Source organism: Ochotona curzoniae, unplaced genomic scaffold (genome assembly GCF_017591425.1).
Source record: "Ochotona curzoniae isolate NIBS_2020 unplaced genomic scaffold, NIBS_Ocur_1.0 contig_3819, whole genome shotgun sequence".
Taxonomy (NCBI): domain Eukaryota; kingdom Metazoa; phylum Chordata; class Mammalia; order Lagomorpha; family Ochotonidae; genus Ochotona; species Ochotona curzoniae.
The window spans coordinates 1,496,695-1,510,906 of NW_024466004.1; the positions used below are offsets into that span (position 1 = coordinate 1,496,695).

The 14,212-nt window shown below is 53.7% G+C and overlaps 1 protein-coding gene across 6 annotated transcripts in view; it reads left to right on the forward strand.

Moving 5' to 3' along the window:
* ANKS1A (ankyrin repeat and sterile alpha motif domain containing 1A) overlaps positions 1–14,212 on the forward strand; it is a 189,451-nt gene that overhangs the window by 162,284 nt on the left and 12,955 nt on the right. For 4 of the 6 annotated variants that reach the window (XM_040983230.1, XM_040983228.1, XM_040983229.1 and 1 more), the window contains 2 exons: positions 2,288–2,354; positions 8,541–8,647. In XM_040983230.1, the coding sequence (XP_040839164.1) occupies positions 2,288–2,354; positions 8,541–8,647 (174 nt within the window). Of the gene's footprint in view, positions 1–2,287; positions 2,355–8,356; positions 8,648–14,212 lie in introns of those variants that run through there. The other 2 variants (XM_040983233.1, XM_040983232.1) reach the window with 1 other exon arrangement.

A 14,212-nucleotide genomic window follows, 5' to 3' on the forward strand; every position in this document is an offset into this window, starting at 1 on the left:
TCATCCATTCATACATTTTTTCATTCACTCAGCAAGGCTGCCTAATTGTCATGGGCCAGGAGGTGAAATGGTAAATAAAATATGCTTGATTCCATCCAAACAACAGTGTGGCAGTTTCTCCCACATACACTCTTTGGTCTGGAGAAGAGACCCATAGGCTAATGGAGCCATTTTGCGAATACTTCACTCAGGAAAAATTTGCCTCATTTTGTTTTCAAAGGTTTTACATATTTAAATACACATATATATGTGTATATATACATATGGAATTTATTTACTTGAAAGAACAACAGTGAATGAGAGAGAGATAGAATTCCATCTGCTGGTTTATTCTCCAAATGGCCACAACAACCCTGTATGGACTAGGCCAAAGTCAGGAACCAGAAACTCCATCCTGGTCGCATTGGATGACAGAGGTCTTAGTACTGGAGCCATCTTCTTCCAGGAAAGGCACATTAGCAGGGAGCTGGATCAATATGGAGCAACTGGAACTTGAACCTGCACTCCAACATATGGGGTATTGGCTAAGACTAGAAACCAGACATATGTCAGATTGAATAAATCAACATATAGCCATATATTTGACCTTTTGCTGTATGACCTTTTATATTTTTTGAGGTCTGTGAATGCATTACTTTTCAAAAAGCCAAGTAACAATATTTTTAAAACTTAAGAAATTGTCCTCACTCCACCACAGACATGGGAGGGAAAATGGAAGTATTATCTTACCCGTCTCCGCCTCCCTTCCCATCCTTGTCAGACTCAGACGCCCACGTGGGTCTGTAATCCCCTCGTCTTTGTAGTAAATAGTAAAATAAAATAAAAAATTTTTTAAAGTAGGTAACAAAAACGGGGGGTGGGGGGGTGGCAATAAGTTTTACCAGACTAGAACACCCAGAGTCCAACAGAAGGGAAGCAGAAAACAAACTAACCTTTTACTGAGCATCTGTGATGTGCTAGGTCTTTGATTGGATGCATTATGTTTATACCTTTTAATATGCTTGTCCCAGAATGGGAGCTGATTTCCATCTCCACTCTCCTCCTTCAGGAGGAAGAGGAGACATGGGTCATCCTGGTTGGAGGAGGTAGCCCTGGGAATGGGCAGAGCCAGAGGAAATGACACGTGGTAGGAGATGGGGCTCTCAAGTTGTGGTGCTCCCCCTCCCTGCTTCTGAGGCCTGCCTCTGGGCGTCTGGGGCCAGTAACTAGTGACACACACTCAGTTCGCTCTGTGGGAGTCAGGCTGGTGTTGCTTCCCTCCGCTTCTGTCAAGCTCAGGGCTGGCCGTTGGCAATCGCGTTAACAAGCAAACAGCCTGAGCCAGCAGTCACTTGTGGACCTGCAGGAGAACACGTCCCCAGGCTCCTACCTGCTTGCTCTCAGCTTGTCACCTGGGTGATAGATGTGTGTGTCTGTGTCTGCCAGCTAGAGGCTGGCTTGGGAGTTGTGCTGATTGTCAGACCTAGGCTTCGTACTTGCACTTAGAGGGAGGAGCATCCAAGCCCTGGTACACAAGGTCTTCTTTTCATGCCTTTGGAATGAGCTCACTATCACTGCAGCACAGAAAGGGGGAAGGGAAGTGTCTGGGACAGGTGATCCAGACAGAGGGCAGTGCTGGGGCCATTTGGAGGCTTTTGAGACTGAGGCCTCGGGGAGCATGTCCCTTCTCATCCCCTGAATGTACAAATCTGTCCAGGACTCTGGCCTCCAGGCAGCCAAAGGAGTGCGTGTCAGGACTGTGTGCTACCTTCACCCCAGCTCTCAAGGGGCCTGGGTGGGCAGGTGCTCTCCTTTCTCAGCTATCACACCTCAGAGTGGCAGTCATGCAGTCACAATGACCTGGTCGAATGCCTACAACCTTGCCAGGCGCACCCCTATCTGCACTTGAGGTGTAGCATGGATGGAAACTGGCACAGCCTCCCCTGTGTTAGAATTTAAATGCTAGGTGAGCAGTGAAACGTGCCAGGTCAGGCATGTTCTTGTGCCCCCTACCCAGTTTTTGTTGGGGTGGAGGTGGTACACAGTACCTACTCAGAGAGGCACTCTGCGCATTTCTCACTTCCTCCAGAGCTGTTTGCATGTCTCCCTGACCAGGGCCAAACAAGGCTGATCCAGATCTGAGGAGCAGGGAGTTGTGGTTCCCTGCAGGTTGGAACTGGGGTGGGTGTGGGATTGTCTAAAGGACCCCAGAAGGTCATCCTCCAGGGGTCCTGATAACGAGCCAACAACAATGGTGAACCCAAAGTTGACTTCCCTTTGTGTTTTCTTTCTCTTCCTTCCATTTAAGATTGAGAAGATCATGAGTTCTATTGGCGAAGGGATCGACTTTTCTCAGGAACAGCAGAAGATCTCAGGTACGGTGCCCAGTGGCCACGCTGCCTGCAACCACAACCCCGGCTCCTTGGTGCTCAGACTGCTCTGACACAGGAGATAGATGTTTGAGGGGATGATGGGGTGTCCTCAGACACAGGCATGCTCTCCCACCCAAACTTTCCTATTTCTGGACAGCCCATTTTGCTAGAACTTGGGGGACCATGGTGCCTTTCTGTGGGCAACATGCGCAAAGTTTAGAGTGCCTGGGAGGAACTCATTTCTTTAAATGAGTTAGCTTTCTTAGGCTGTACTAAATTGGAGGGTGCCTCCACAGTTGATCTCCCCAGCTGGGTTCCATGAGCCCAGTGGGGCTCTTGACTTGCCTCACGCACCACGGTAGCAGAGCAGTGGGTTGCAGTGGCCCTGAACAGGTGGCATGCGCCAGAATCACTTCTTCCTTCTATCTGTCTGTCTGTTTAGACACCGTTTTTGCTCTATGACTTTGGTCATTCTTTCCATTTCTAAGACTGAGGGGTGACGTCTGGCTCTGTTGGCTTATTTGAAACAGGAGCTGGTTGGGGCGGGGGGTATTCTTAGAATGCCTCTCTCCCCATCCATACCCTAAACGCTTGCAGATAGTCCTGGCACCTGGGCATCCAGCTCACAGCTGCCCAGCCACGCAACTGACCTCCCTCCATTTGATGAAAGTGTTTGTCCCAAAGGCGTGAAATTCTGTGGTCACTCAGGAAGCTCCACCCAAGATTGGCCTGTCAGCCTCAAGGAGCATTCCTGGTTCCCCTGGGTGCTTCTGTAGCCTTGGTTGCCAGCTGCGACGAATGTGTATGTTGGGGAGAGAGGAGCTGCTGGGGCCGTAGGGCTCCATGGGGAGAGCCTAGAGCCTCACAATGCTAGATGGGCTTCCTGACTCTAGCCACAGTGTGTCTCTCAGCTGGGCTCTTAATCTCTCTGAGCAGCTAATTCCCCATCTGCAACAGCTAGATGATGGGGCCAACCTCAAGGGTTTGTTGTAAGTTAAGTATGCGAAGGTGGAGCTCAGTGAATAGCTGCTGTGCTTGTTTTTTTGTCCCTGAAGTCATTACTCATAATGAGAGATTCAGAGAATGCAGGCTCCTGCTCCCTTGACTTGTCTCAGTCTTGGTTCTGCGCACTGCCCTCCCTGCAGCAGCCTCATCCCTCTGGGGTGAGGGCCGAGCCCAGATCACTTGTAGAGTATGCTGGAATTCGCAGAAGTGGCCCTTCTGGCTAAGCATTTGTGGACATTTCCACACAGTTGCTTAGATTCTGCTCAGCGATCTCAACACTGTCTTGTGGTTTTCAGACTTCTCCAAGGGGCTGATATATGTTGGGAATAAACATTGAGGACTGAGTTAAACACCAACTCCATTTCCAGAGCTCTGCATTTGAGGCACAGGCATTTGGCACGGCAGTGAAGACGCCTCTTGGGACACCTTCATCCTACATCAGAAGGCCTGGTTTCATTTCCTGGCTCGCTTCTGCACCCTGGGAGGCAGCACACGGCAGCTCAAGTACTGAGGTCCCTATCATCCCTGCAGGAGGGATGCAGGCTCCTGGCTTCGTCCTGGTTCAGCTCTGGCTGTTGAAACATTTAGGGAGGGAACTAGCAAGTGAAAGATCTGTCTGTTTCTGTCTCAGCTTTTCAAATAAAATTAAAATCTTAAAAAAATGTTTAAATGTATTTGAAGATCACAGTTAGAGAGAGAGAGCTTTCATCTGCTGATTCATTCTACACAGAGGCAGGTGGCCAATGCTGGACCAGGCTGAAGTCAGGAGGCAGGAGCTCCATCCACTTGGACCATCCTCTGCTGCCCTTCCCAGGCCATGAGCAGAGAGTCAGCACTCGTCTGTCAGCACTGAGCTACTGCAGCATAATGGGGTGGATTTTGATGCAAATGGGCAGGGTGAATTCTGGGCCTTCAGAAACGTGATGTGATGGGCCCGTTTTGCCAGCATGCGTGGTCTCATTACTCTAAGAAATTGTGGGATTCGTTTTTGCCTTTAGGAGAGTTATTTGTGATCTTCACTTGGTTCACTGGAGCAGACAGGCTTATCTTCCATATGCACCTGGGTATTTTCCTCTGCTTGGAGACCCCATGTGCTGCTGTGTGTGCCAAGGTCAGAGTGCAAACCCACATGTTCTGGCCCCTGAGAGGGGAGATACCAAAGCCTCTGAAGCCAGCCAGACGTAAAAGCAAGGGTCGCCCACTGTTGCCAAAGGCCATCAGCAAATCTGATAAAAGCAGAAATTTCTAGGAGGCTCAGGTTTCTGGGCTTCAGGACAGAGGCAGAGATACCCCTGAACGACCCTGTCAGTGCATGGCCAGGGTGCTACCGTCACCAGTGTGTGAAACCCCACCCACATAGCTTAAGCACCAAGGCGACCCCGTGGGACAGGTGGGATGAGAGCAGGAACAGTCAGTTCAGTTGAGACTGCACACTGCTGTGAGCCCATACAGTTTTTTTTTTTTTAAGATGTATTTATTTATTGGAAAATCAGATATACAGAGAGGAGGAGAGACAGAGAGGAAGATCTTCCATCCAATGATCACTACCCAAGTGACTGCAGTGCCTGGAGCTAAGCCAATCTGGAGCCAGGAGCCCAGAGTTGCTTCCAGGTCTCCCATGTGGGTGTAAGGTCCCAAGGCTTTGGGCCATCCTCAACTGCTTTCCCAGGCCACAAGCAGGGAGCAGGATGGGAAGTGGAGCTTCCGGAATTAGAATCGGTGCCCATATGGGATCCCGGTACGTTCAAGGCGAGGACTTTAGCTGCTGGGCCACAGCGCCAGGCCCCAAGCCCATGCAGTTTTGAGTCAGAAGCAGGCCATTGCTCCTGGATTTTATCACTCAGGAGTCCTGGCAGCACCACATGCAGAGCCTTCTTTGAGCTCTTCCCTTGCTGTTCTGGTCCTATGTGTGAGTTCTCCCTCCCATGGACCCGTGTGAGTATAGAGAAGTATTCTGTTTCCATCCCTGGGTCTCTGGATTCCAATGCACAAGCTTGTTTTAGGGCTCATTTTGTTGACCCTTCCTACATATCCACAGCTTAGGATAAAGAGAACAAAGGGCTTGTGCACCGACATCATGGAGCCGGTCCCAGCCCATGTGTTGGCATTGTGCCAGGACATGAGGCATGCAGAGTGTGGCTCACAGATTCAGTGCATTGGTCAAGAGGAGTTTCCTTCAGGCTCTCACAAAGTATCATCCTTCAGCTCAGACCCCAAGGCAAAATTGCTGCTTGTCTTGGGTGGCCAGGGACAGAGTTCTCATTGTCCTTGGGTTTCGGCTTGAGAAGAGACCCAGGCTCTGGGCTGGCAGCCTGGGAGGAAGAGTGTGCTCGCCAGCAGGTAGCCCTGAACCCAGCGTGGGTTTGCTTACTCTGCCCAGAGTAGCGGGCAGTCCTCCCGTGAAGCTCAGTCGTGTTTGGGGGGACCTAGGCAGCTGGGCTGCCTGCACCAGAGCTAGTTACCCAGGAAGGGCGTGGTCTGTAACTGACTCGTCCCATGTTTGACAATTAGCTCCATCCTCGGAAGCCCGGGAGGGTAAGTCTTCCTGCAGACCCAGACGCCCTGGCTCTGCTCCACGAAGCCTGCTCTGTCGGGCAGAAAGAACTGCATGGCTTGCTCTGGCTAAAGCCAATCCCATTCTCTGTTGAGCAGCTGTTGAAGGCAGACTCCTTCTGGGGCCTCATCTCCCAGTAACAAAGCCTGGACACATTTTCAGGCTGCGGCCTGCCCCCTACCTCCAGCACGTGCAGGGGGTGACAGCAGCCCCAGCCTTGCTGTCGCTGTATACCCTTCACGGCGCTGGTGGAATGTGGTCCTGCTTCTATGTCCATGGCCCTTCCCTTCTCAACTCTACAGCACACTGGTGTGGTCCCCTGGATGTCTCTCTTTCCCCTAGGGCTAGAAGTCTAAGGAGAATTCTGTGCCTGAACTGTTTGGTTCCCTTACCTAAGGGGGACAGGCCTCCTTTCCTCGCCTTTTTATTTATTTATTATTTTTTTTTTGTTCAATGAGAAGCAATTATTCCTAAAGTGGAGAGAGAGGGGCCACTTAGCTGCAGGCTGTACCCTTAGGCAGAGTCATTCTTGTGTCTTCTGTCCCAGACTCTGTCGGCCAGCCTTCAGAAATGGTCCCCCTCTGTTCTTCCTGATAAGCTGCCCCAGCCCTGAACTGCAGGTAAAATGTCACCCTGTCCCAGCTTCCCTGTGCATCTCCACTGGTCAGCCTCGGCACTGGGGAATCTGTCATGTTCTCACGCTGGCGCCGCAGTCTTCCAGCCCCCTTAGCAGCAGCAGCTTCTGCTCCAGTGTCCGATCCCTGATGTATTTTCCTGAGCGTGGAAGGGGGAGGGCAGGGAGGGGAGAAAGGGGAGGGCCAGACATTATGAGTGAGCAAGGACTGTGGAGCCGGCAGCAGGCAGCGTGGAGCCCAGGAGCCTTTAGACAAAGCATTCAGCTGCGGTCCTGTGAGCGCACACACCCACTGGCAGCAGGCAGGACCACAGCCGGCCGGCCGGGGATTACAAGCAGGAATGAATCAGCAGCTGGCGACACTTGACTTTGCAGGCACACAAGAGCCTGCCGCTTAGGTGCCTGGCACAGACCACCTCATTCAAGGGCAGAACTCAGCCCACCAACTCAGCATCTGCGAACGCTGCTGCCGTGTGCACCTGACCGACCGCTGGGTCCCTAACCACCGTCTGTTCTGCAAAGGACACAGGATCCTGGGTGGAAGCCCCCGCAGTTGGTCACCAGAGTCTCTTTGGTAGCCAAGCAAATCGGCATTGTCCTGCCCGAGAGGCACCGGTGCCCAGGAATAACAGAACGACTCACCGTGTCAAGAGTTCACTGGAGGTGATGATTTCATAGTTGGTTCTCCCATTTCCTTCCTCATGCCCCCTTTTTTTTTCTCCAAGAACCAGAGGTGTGGGCTGGGGCTTAAATTGCACAGCTCAGAAGCCCCACAGTGTGCCGCGCAGGGTTGAACTTCTGACCTCTCTGTCCTGACGGAGCAACGCAAAAGATAAAGGTCCCCCTGCCCCTCTCATGCTCGGAGGAGGACGTGGAGATCCGGAGACCCGGGAATGACAGTCGCCGTCTTTCTCACTCAACCAACAAGAGAGCAGCGCGGGACGTGAACAGACTTAAGCTCCCACGGCTCAGCTGACGGAGGACCACTTCCTCCTCCTCTGCCTGTTTTGTCATCTTCAGCCAAGAACCAGATCTGCCTTGCCTGCTGGCCACCTGAGCAGTCACAGGAATAGCCACTCTTGGAGGAGGAAAATGAACGCTAAGCTCCCGGCCACCAGCTCAACCCAGGCACTCTGCTCTTCAGACAGCACCCGGGCCCAGGAGATGCCCCGCCTCCTGGCCACCAGAGTGTAGCTATGGCCAGGGCCCCAGCTCTGCTGGCCCCATAGCCCAGGGGAACATAATGTTGCCAAGCCAGCACAGCCACGCCTGAGTCTGCTTCCCGGGCCCTGGCCCATGTGCCCTGCTCAGCTCCTTGTCACCTTGAGGTTCTGAGTGCAACAGGCCAGAGGCCATGGTTTGCTTATTCCGGGACTGCTGGGGGAAAACAAGTAAAAGTCTCTTTTCTCCCCCTGCCATGTCCTGTGCTGCTTGTGTTGCATGTGCTGGGTGTCCCTGAGCCGCCACTGCAGCCGCCACTGCTTCCCGCCTGCACTCCTCGGCTGCATGAAGACGTGTGCTTTCTCCTGACCCGTCTATACTGCAAGGCTGCAGAACTTGCCCTCGGCACATCCCCCACGAGCTCCCGATGTTGCATGGACCCGAGGAATGGCAGGGCTTTGTGGGCACTAGGGGAGCTCCCAGCCCCTCTGGCGTACACTGGAGCACATCTGCAGTTCCTCAGTGCGAACGCTGACGAGGAGAGGACGCGGAGACTGTCAGGGTGGGCCTGCCTGCCGACCCTGGAGCAGCTCAGCCTGAGGGGTGTGAGCTGGCGGCGGCCGGGCAGTGTGTAACTAGCACAGGCAGCCTGCCCTTGGCCAGTCCACAGAAGAGGAGCTGCGTGTCCGCTGCCCTCTGTTCTCTTGTACTTAGTTTGCCTGCTTCATGGTAATGACGATGATGTGGCAGTGCCATCTGTCTTCCTCAGAGTGCCGCTGCTACCGCCTTAATGGGTTTTCCCTTTTCAAGCGTCTGCCGATTCCTCTCTCGTCAGGTTCGCGGACGCTGGAGCAGAGCGTCGGGGAGTGGCTGGAGTCGATCGGGCTGCAGCGGTATGAGAGCAAACTGCTCTTGAATGGCTTCGACGATGTGCGCTTCCTGGTAAGTGTGGCGGGAGCCTTGACAGCACGCCGGGTCCCAAGGACATCAGTCCAGGGTGGGGCCCATGCCTGCTCACCACACTCCAGCCCTGCTCCAAAAGCCAGCTCTCAGGGCTGGCTCTTGGCAGGTCTGCATCCCTAAAAGGAGGGCTTTGGACTCAGGCTCCTCATTCCTCTCCAAGGTCCCTTCTCTGACACCTCAGCCACCTGCTGTACGGCAGGCAGACAGACCCAGGGCAGGAACTTCAGTGGGCAGCGCGTCAGGGTTCCCTGCATGACACTCTGTTGTCTGGACCCAAGGAGTTTCCTTTATTTGCCAGAACTTGAAGTCAAGTGATTTTCTGATTAAAGACCTCTCCTCTGCCTGGCAAAGGCCAGCGCCCAAAGTGAAGACCTAGACCACACAGGCCCATGGGCTCGGGCCTCCCCAAGGTGGCCCAGAGGAGAGCTAAGTCGGTTTGGAGGGCCTGGTTGCTTTTTTCTGTGCTCTTAGGAAAAAAGAAAGGCAAAGGCCAGGGTGCCCTTGCTCTGACTCCCCGTTGAGGAGGGGCCCGGCTGGGACTGAGGGCCCTGGATCCTGTGTTCATGTGTCCAAAAAACAGCCCAGACGAAGGAGGCCATTCCCGGTGCTCTCCTGGAGACCCTCCCTGGGCAGCCCGCTGGGTTGGGCAGTGAGCTAAGCTGGCATCTGCACCACCCCCAGCAGCAGCAGCAGCAGTTGATGGCACAGTCGTGGCCCTGGCCGCTGGCACTGCTTATTAGTGCTTCCCATGTGCTCCCACTACCCAGAGAGCTTTTGCACATGTTAGCTCATTGAGGCTTTACCGTAGTCCTGAGCATGCACTGTCGCTGTGAGGCAAGTGGTGGTTGGCTGGCTTGTTTGGCATGGGTGGAGTGGGACTGGAGGAGTCAGCTACCTTAGAGGGAAAATGTGTGCCTCAGCACTGGGATTCCAGGGGTTGGGCCCACACCACTGTACTGCATAGCCCGTGCTCCCTGTGTGGGTGCTCCCGTCCCCTGCGTGGCAGAGGTTAGCTGAGAGCTCGGTGTGAGGTAGATCTAGCAAGCCCTTCCTGCTCCTGCCCCTCCTTGCTACCTAGAAGGCCTCATCCCTGCTGTCACGGTCCTGGGGTGGGCAGTTCTCGTGTGCTTGAAGCAGATCTCACCCTGCGCCACTTCGCCCTCTGCCTGGGTCCAGGTCAGCACAGAGCCGCTGCCATGGCCTCGGGGTTCCCACGGGTGGGGTTGAGTCTCATGCCCAGGGAGCTGACTGACCCAAGGCCTCCAGGGGGACCCAGGCGAAGGCCCCTGCCTTATCCAGGCAGGTAGATATCCTGCCAAAGCCAGCTTTGGCATAGTGGCTTTTTTTAGTGTTTAGGTCGTCATTTCTAAAATAGCAGTTTATTTTTAAAAGTTAAATAGTATGTTTATGGTTCTTGTGACCTAACCCTAACTCACCACCTTCCTTGGAAGGGCAACAAAGCCAGGATAGAGGTGGTGGGCAGCGGTGGCTCACTTCTGGCTCTTGGCCTGTGGGGCATTATCCCTGTTTCAGACTGGCTGCCTGACGGACCAGTGAGGATAATGTTGGGCCGAAGAGTCACCCCTCTGATACTTGTGGAAAGGGGAAGATTTCCTCCCCTCACACTCCTTAGAACTGCTTTCCTGCCCTGCCCGGGCTCTGGACCAGGGTTAGCTGAGCAGTCCTGTGGGGAAAGGTGGCCCTGGGCCAGACATCCATACGAGGCACAGAGTCAGAGTTGAGACATGCCCCTTCCTACCCTGGAGGACCCTTGGTGAGGAGGCCAGCAGCTCAGTCCTCCCAACGACTCTCTGGGTTCTGGGCAGCCTGCAGGTGGGGCCTGTACAGGGGGGCCTGTACAGGACGGCCTGCTGAGTGCCCTGGGGCCTGGGCATGTTGTTTCAGATACCTGCCGTGGCCTGTGCAGCCACGCAGAGCATCCTGGGTAATTGCATGTGAGTTGCCAGATGGGTTGTCAGGCTAATTAAGTTTTAGCAAGCAGGAAAAAAAATACCACGGAAGGTGAGCATTCTTGCTATTGAGACAGTCCCTTGTTGCACATGGCACTTTACATCGTGTTAGCTATGGCATGTCCCCCTGAGGTTTGGTTTTCAGCAGGCTAAGAATGTTTCCTTTGATTCTAAAGTTCCCTAAAGACTCTTAATTTTTTTAAAAGATTATTTATTTTATTATTTTTATCCTTGTTTTTATTTGAAAGGTAGAGTTACAGAGAGTTCTTCTATTCCCTCCCCCAGATGGCTGCAACAGCTGGGGCTGGGCCAGGCCGAGGCCAGGAATCAGGAGTTTATTCCGGGTCTCCCATGTCGGTGTAGGGGTCCAGGCACTTGGGCCATCTTCTGGTGTTTGCCCAGGCACATTATCAGGGGGCTAGATGGGAATCGAAGCAGCTGGAACTGGCACCCATATGGGATGCCGGCATTGCAGGTCACCCACTATGCCAGAGTATGGGCCCTGCACTGGAGTCTCTAATACACAGATATGGAGTAGCTCCCAGGAAGCTGGGTCCCAGATGTGTTAGGGACAGCAGTAGATTTCATGGACAAGGTGCTGCTATGGAATTCCTTCTAATGAGTTCCTCTGTGTTGTTGTAGGAGAGCAGACATGGAGGGTATCACCCACGGTGGCCTGCAGTGTCCTACAGTGTGGCCATCCACCCTGTGCCACCTCCCACCCATATCATCTCTGCTATGATGTGTTCCCAATGGAGGACTCACTGTCTCTCAGTCGTAGCCCCCTCATCCTTCCCCTTGCGCCGGCTGATTTCGAATGTGCTTCAGACAATCAAAACCTGCTTCCTTGTGGTCCATGTCACTTGGTCCCAGGGCCACCTTTAGGGGCTCCCCAGATTACCACTTACTAAGTCCTGCAGAAAGCTGGGAGTGTGTCTCCTGGCCTGCTGCATCCTGTGTGGTCTTAGCGCAGCCTCCCCCCGGCTGCTGCTCCTGCACAGGTGAGCACTGGGAGTTGAGCTTTTCCCATGCTCTCTTACCTGCGTGCCCAACGGGTCTTTGATTTGGAGGGGTCAGGAACAGGACAGTGGGGATGGACAGGTGCTCCCTGACAGATGGAGCTCAAAGGTTGGAGCTCCCCCATCTGCTGGCCAGCTGCCACTCTGTCTCATGCCTTCTGGCAAATTGCACTTTCATCACAGGTCTTGCCACAGAAAGTGGTCCTTGTTAGGGAAAGGGTGGGAGAGCATCTAGTGCCGCTCTGTGCCTGAAGACGCTCCAAGCTCCCCTCTGGAAGTGTTGATGGAAGAACTGCCGGTAGTCCTGCTGCTGAATTGTAACACAGACGTTAAAGACCACCTCATGTGAGGAAACACTCACCTTGTAATACGGGAGTGAAGCCATTGAGACAGAGAAGTTCTTACAGTGTTCTTATTCCCATGGGAAAGACAGATCGATGCATAAAAGTGTAAGGAATGAGCCAGGTGTTCTGGTGGCGTGCTCAGGAGTGGCTTCGTTCGGCTGCAGTGTGACAGTTTTCTCCGTTTCCCACTGTGAGTGGATGTGAAATCAGAAATGCAGTTGCTGGGAAAACAATAGAGCAGCCAAGAGCTACACGCCGTGGGAGCAGAGGGCCAGGGAGAGCCTTCTGCTGACCTGGGGCCCGGGGAGGTGCTCACCCTGATCTGCCCTGCTGTGTACCTGGGACTGGGATGAGTAGAGGCGGGGGACAAAGGCTGGAGTCTGCCCATGGAGGGGGAGGCCAGGCTCTGATGGGGCTGGACAGGAGGTGGGCCTTAAGTCACATGGAGGGAACCCCAAAGTCTTTGAGACTTGGATGAGTGGGGAGAGGGACAGGTCTCCAATCTGTGTGCCTGAGCTCTTCATGAGGAGGTTGCCAGGCCGCCTGGAGCTAGGGCGAAATGAGAGATGGAAATGAGATTGGTAGCAGGCTCGGGGTGAGTTAGAAATGCCAGGAGTTGGCAGGGTCAGTGCAGCGTAGGCCAGAGCCGGTGGCCGCCTGCTCCTCCATCGGTTTTTCTTCACAGGCTTCTGCCGCAAGCAGCTGATCCCCACTGTCTCTGAGACTGGGACCTTGTGCCCTTCTGTGCTGGGAGAGACGGCAGGTGAAGGGAGCCAGGAGGCATGAGCTGGGACCAAGAGGACCTTTTTTTTTTTTTAAATTATTTGTTTATTTTTATTGGAAAGGAAGATCAGATTTATGCAATAGGAGTAGGAGAAACAGATCTTCCATCTGCTGGTTCACTCCCCAAGTGGCTGCAATGGCCGGAGGTGAGCTGATCCAAAGCCAGGAGCCAAGAGGTTCTTTTGGGTCCCCAACTTGAGTGCAGGGTCCCAAGGCTTTGGCCCGTCCCCCTACTGCTTTCCCAGACTACAAGCTGGGAAATGGAGCAGCCAGGACCCAAACCAGGTGCCCATATGGGATCCTGGCACTTACCAGGAGATGATTTAGCCACTGAGCCATTGCATGGGGCCCCAAGAGGGCTGCCTTTATTGGCTTCTATGAAACTTTTCAACCAGACTCCAAAGCCCCTCAGGTCCCTTCTTGCTTCTGTCCCCAGATTTGCTCTTCACCTATGGGCTCCCAACAACCAGCTGTACATGAACCACAAGGCTTAAGCCTTGGGTTTCCTTTTTTGGCCTCCATGTTGCCCCCTCATTGCTTCCTCGCAGGGTCCGTGGCCAGCCTGAGCAGAGATGCCTCTGTCTTCAGAAGGTGTCACTGCCTTGTCCTCCTGCCTGCCAGCCTCAGTAAGGTGCTCTGTGCTGACTGTGTGGAGCCAAGGATTGAGAAGGGAGTACTCAGAGAAGTGAGCCCTGCCTCCAGAGCTGTTTTCTGTAGCTACTTAGGGCTATAATTCTCCAGGGGTCTCAGGCTTTGGTGCCCCAGCAGGTGCCTCCCTTGGTCCCAGGCACCCAGCTGCAGGCAGCCCTTCTCCCACGAAACAGGCACCAAGCACCAACCAGCTGTGGTTAAGTGCTTTCCCACCCTCTTGCAGTCCCTCTGCTTCCTGCCTTCCGGGTGGAGTTCTCGGGGTAGTAACTCCTAGACTGATTCAGGACCCCCTCAAATCCTCCTCCCACTCCTCATGCACTGCTGTGGCCTTCTCCAGCCCCATTTTTAGAGAAGGAAATTTCAAAATTTCTTGGACTGCTTGTTTTGGTCCTGCTCATCTGACCAACTGCACTTGATGGTAGAATTGGGCTGGTTGGCAGGTCCTGTTTTGTGGTCTGACTGCTGACTTCTCGGTGAACAGCCACCTCAGTATGTCTCAGTTCATGGAGCCCGACTGCTCACCCTCCGGTCTACCTGGCAATTATCCATGGGTGGGAAAGTAAGCCCCAGGGACAGTCAGGGAACTGTATTTTTATCAGTCCTTGGAGTCTGCTGACAGACCAGGCTCATTTGTAATTCAGGGGTTCCCACGAGGTACCACTGAAGCCCTTCTATAGATTGCTGGACTCCAGAGCTCTTAGACGGAATGATTTGCTCAAACAGCAGAGCTGGGACTGCGTTCTGGGTACCCTGAGCTGGAATAGTGCTCCTACTTCC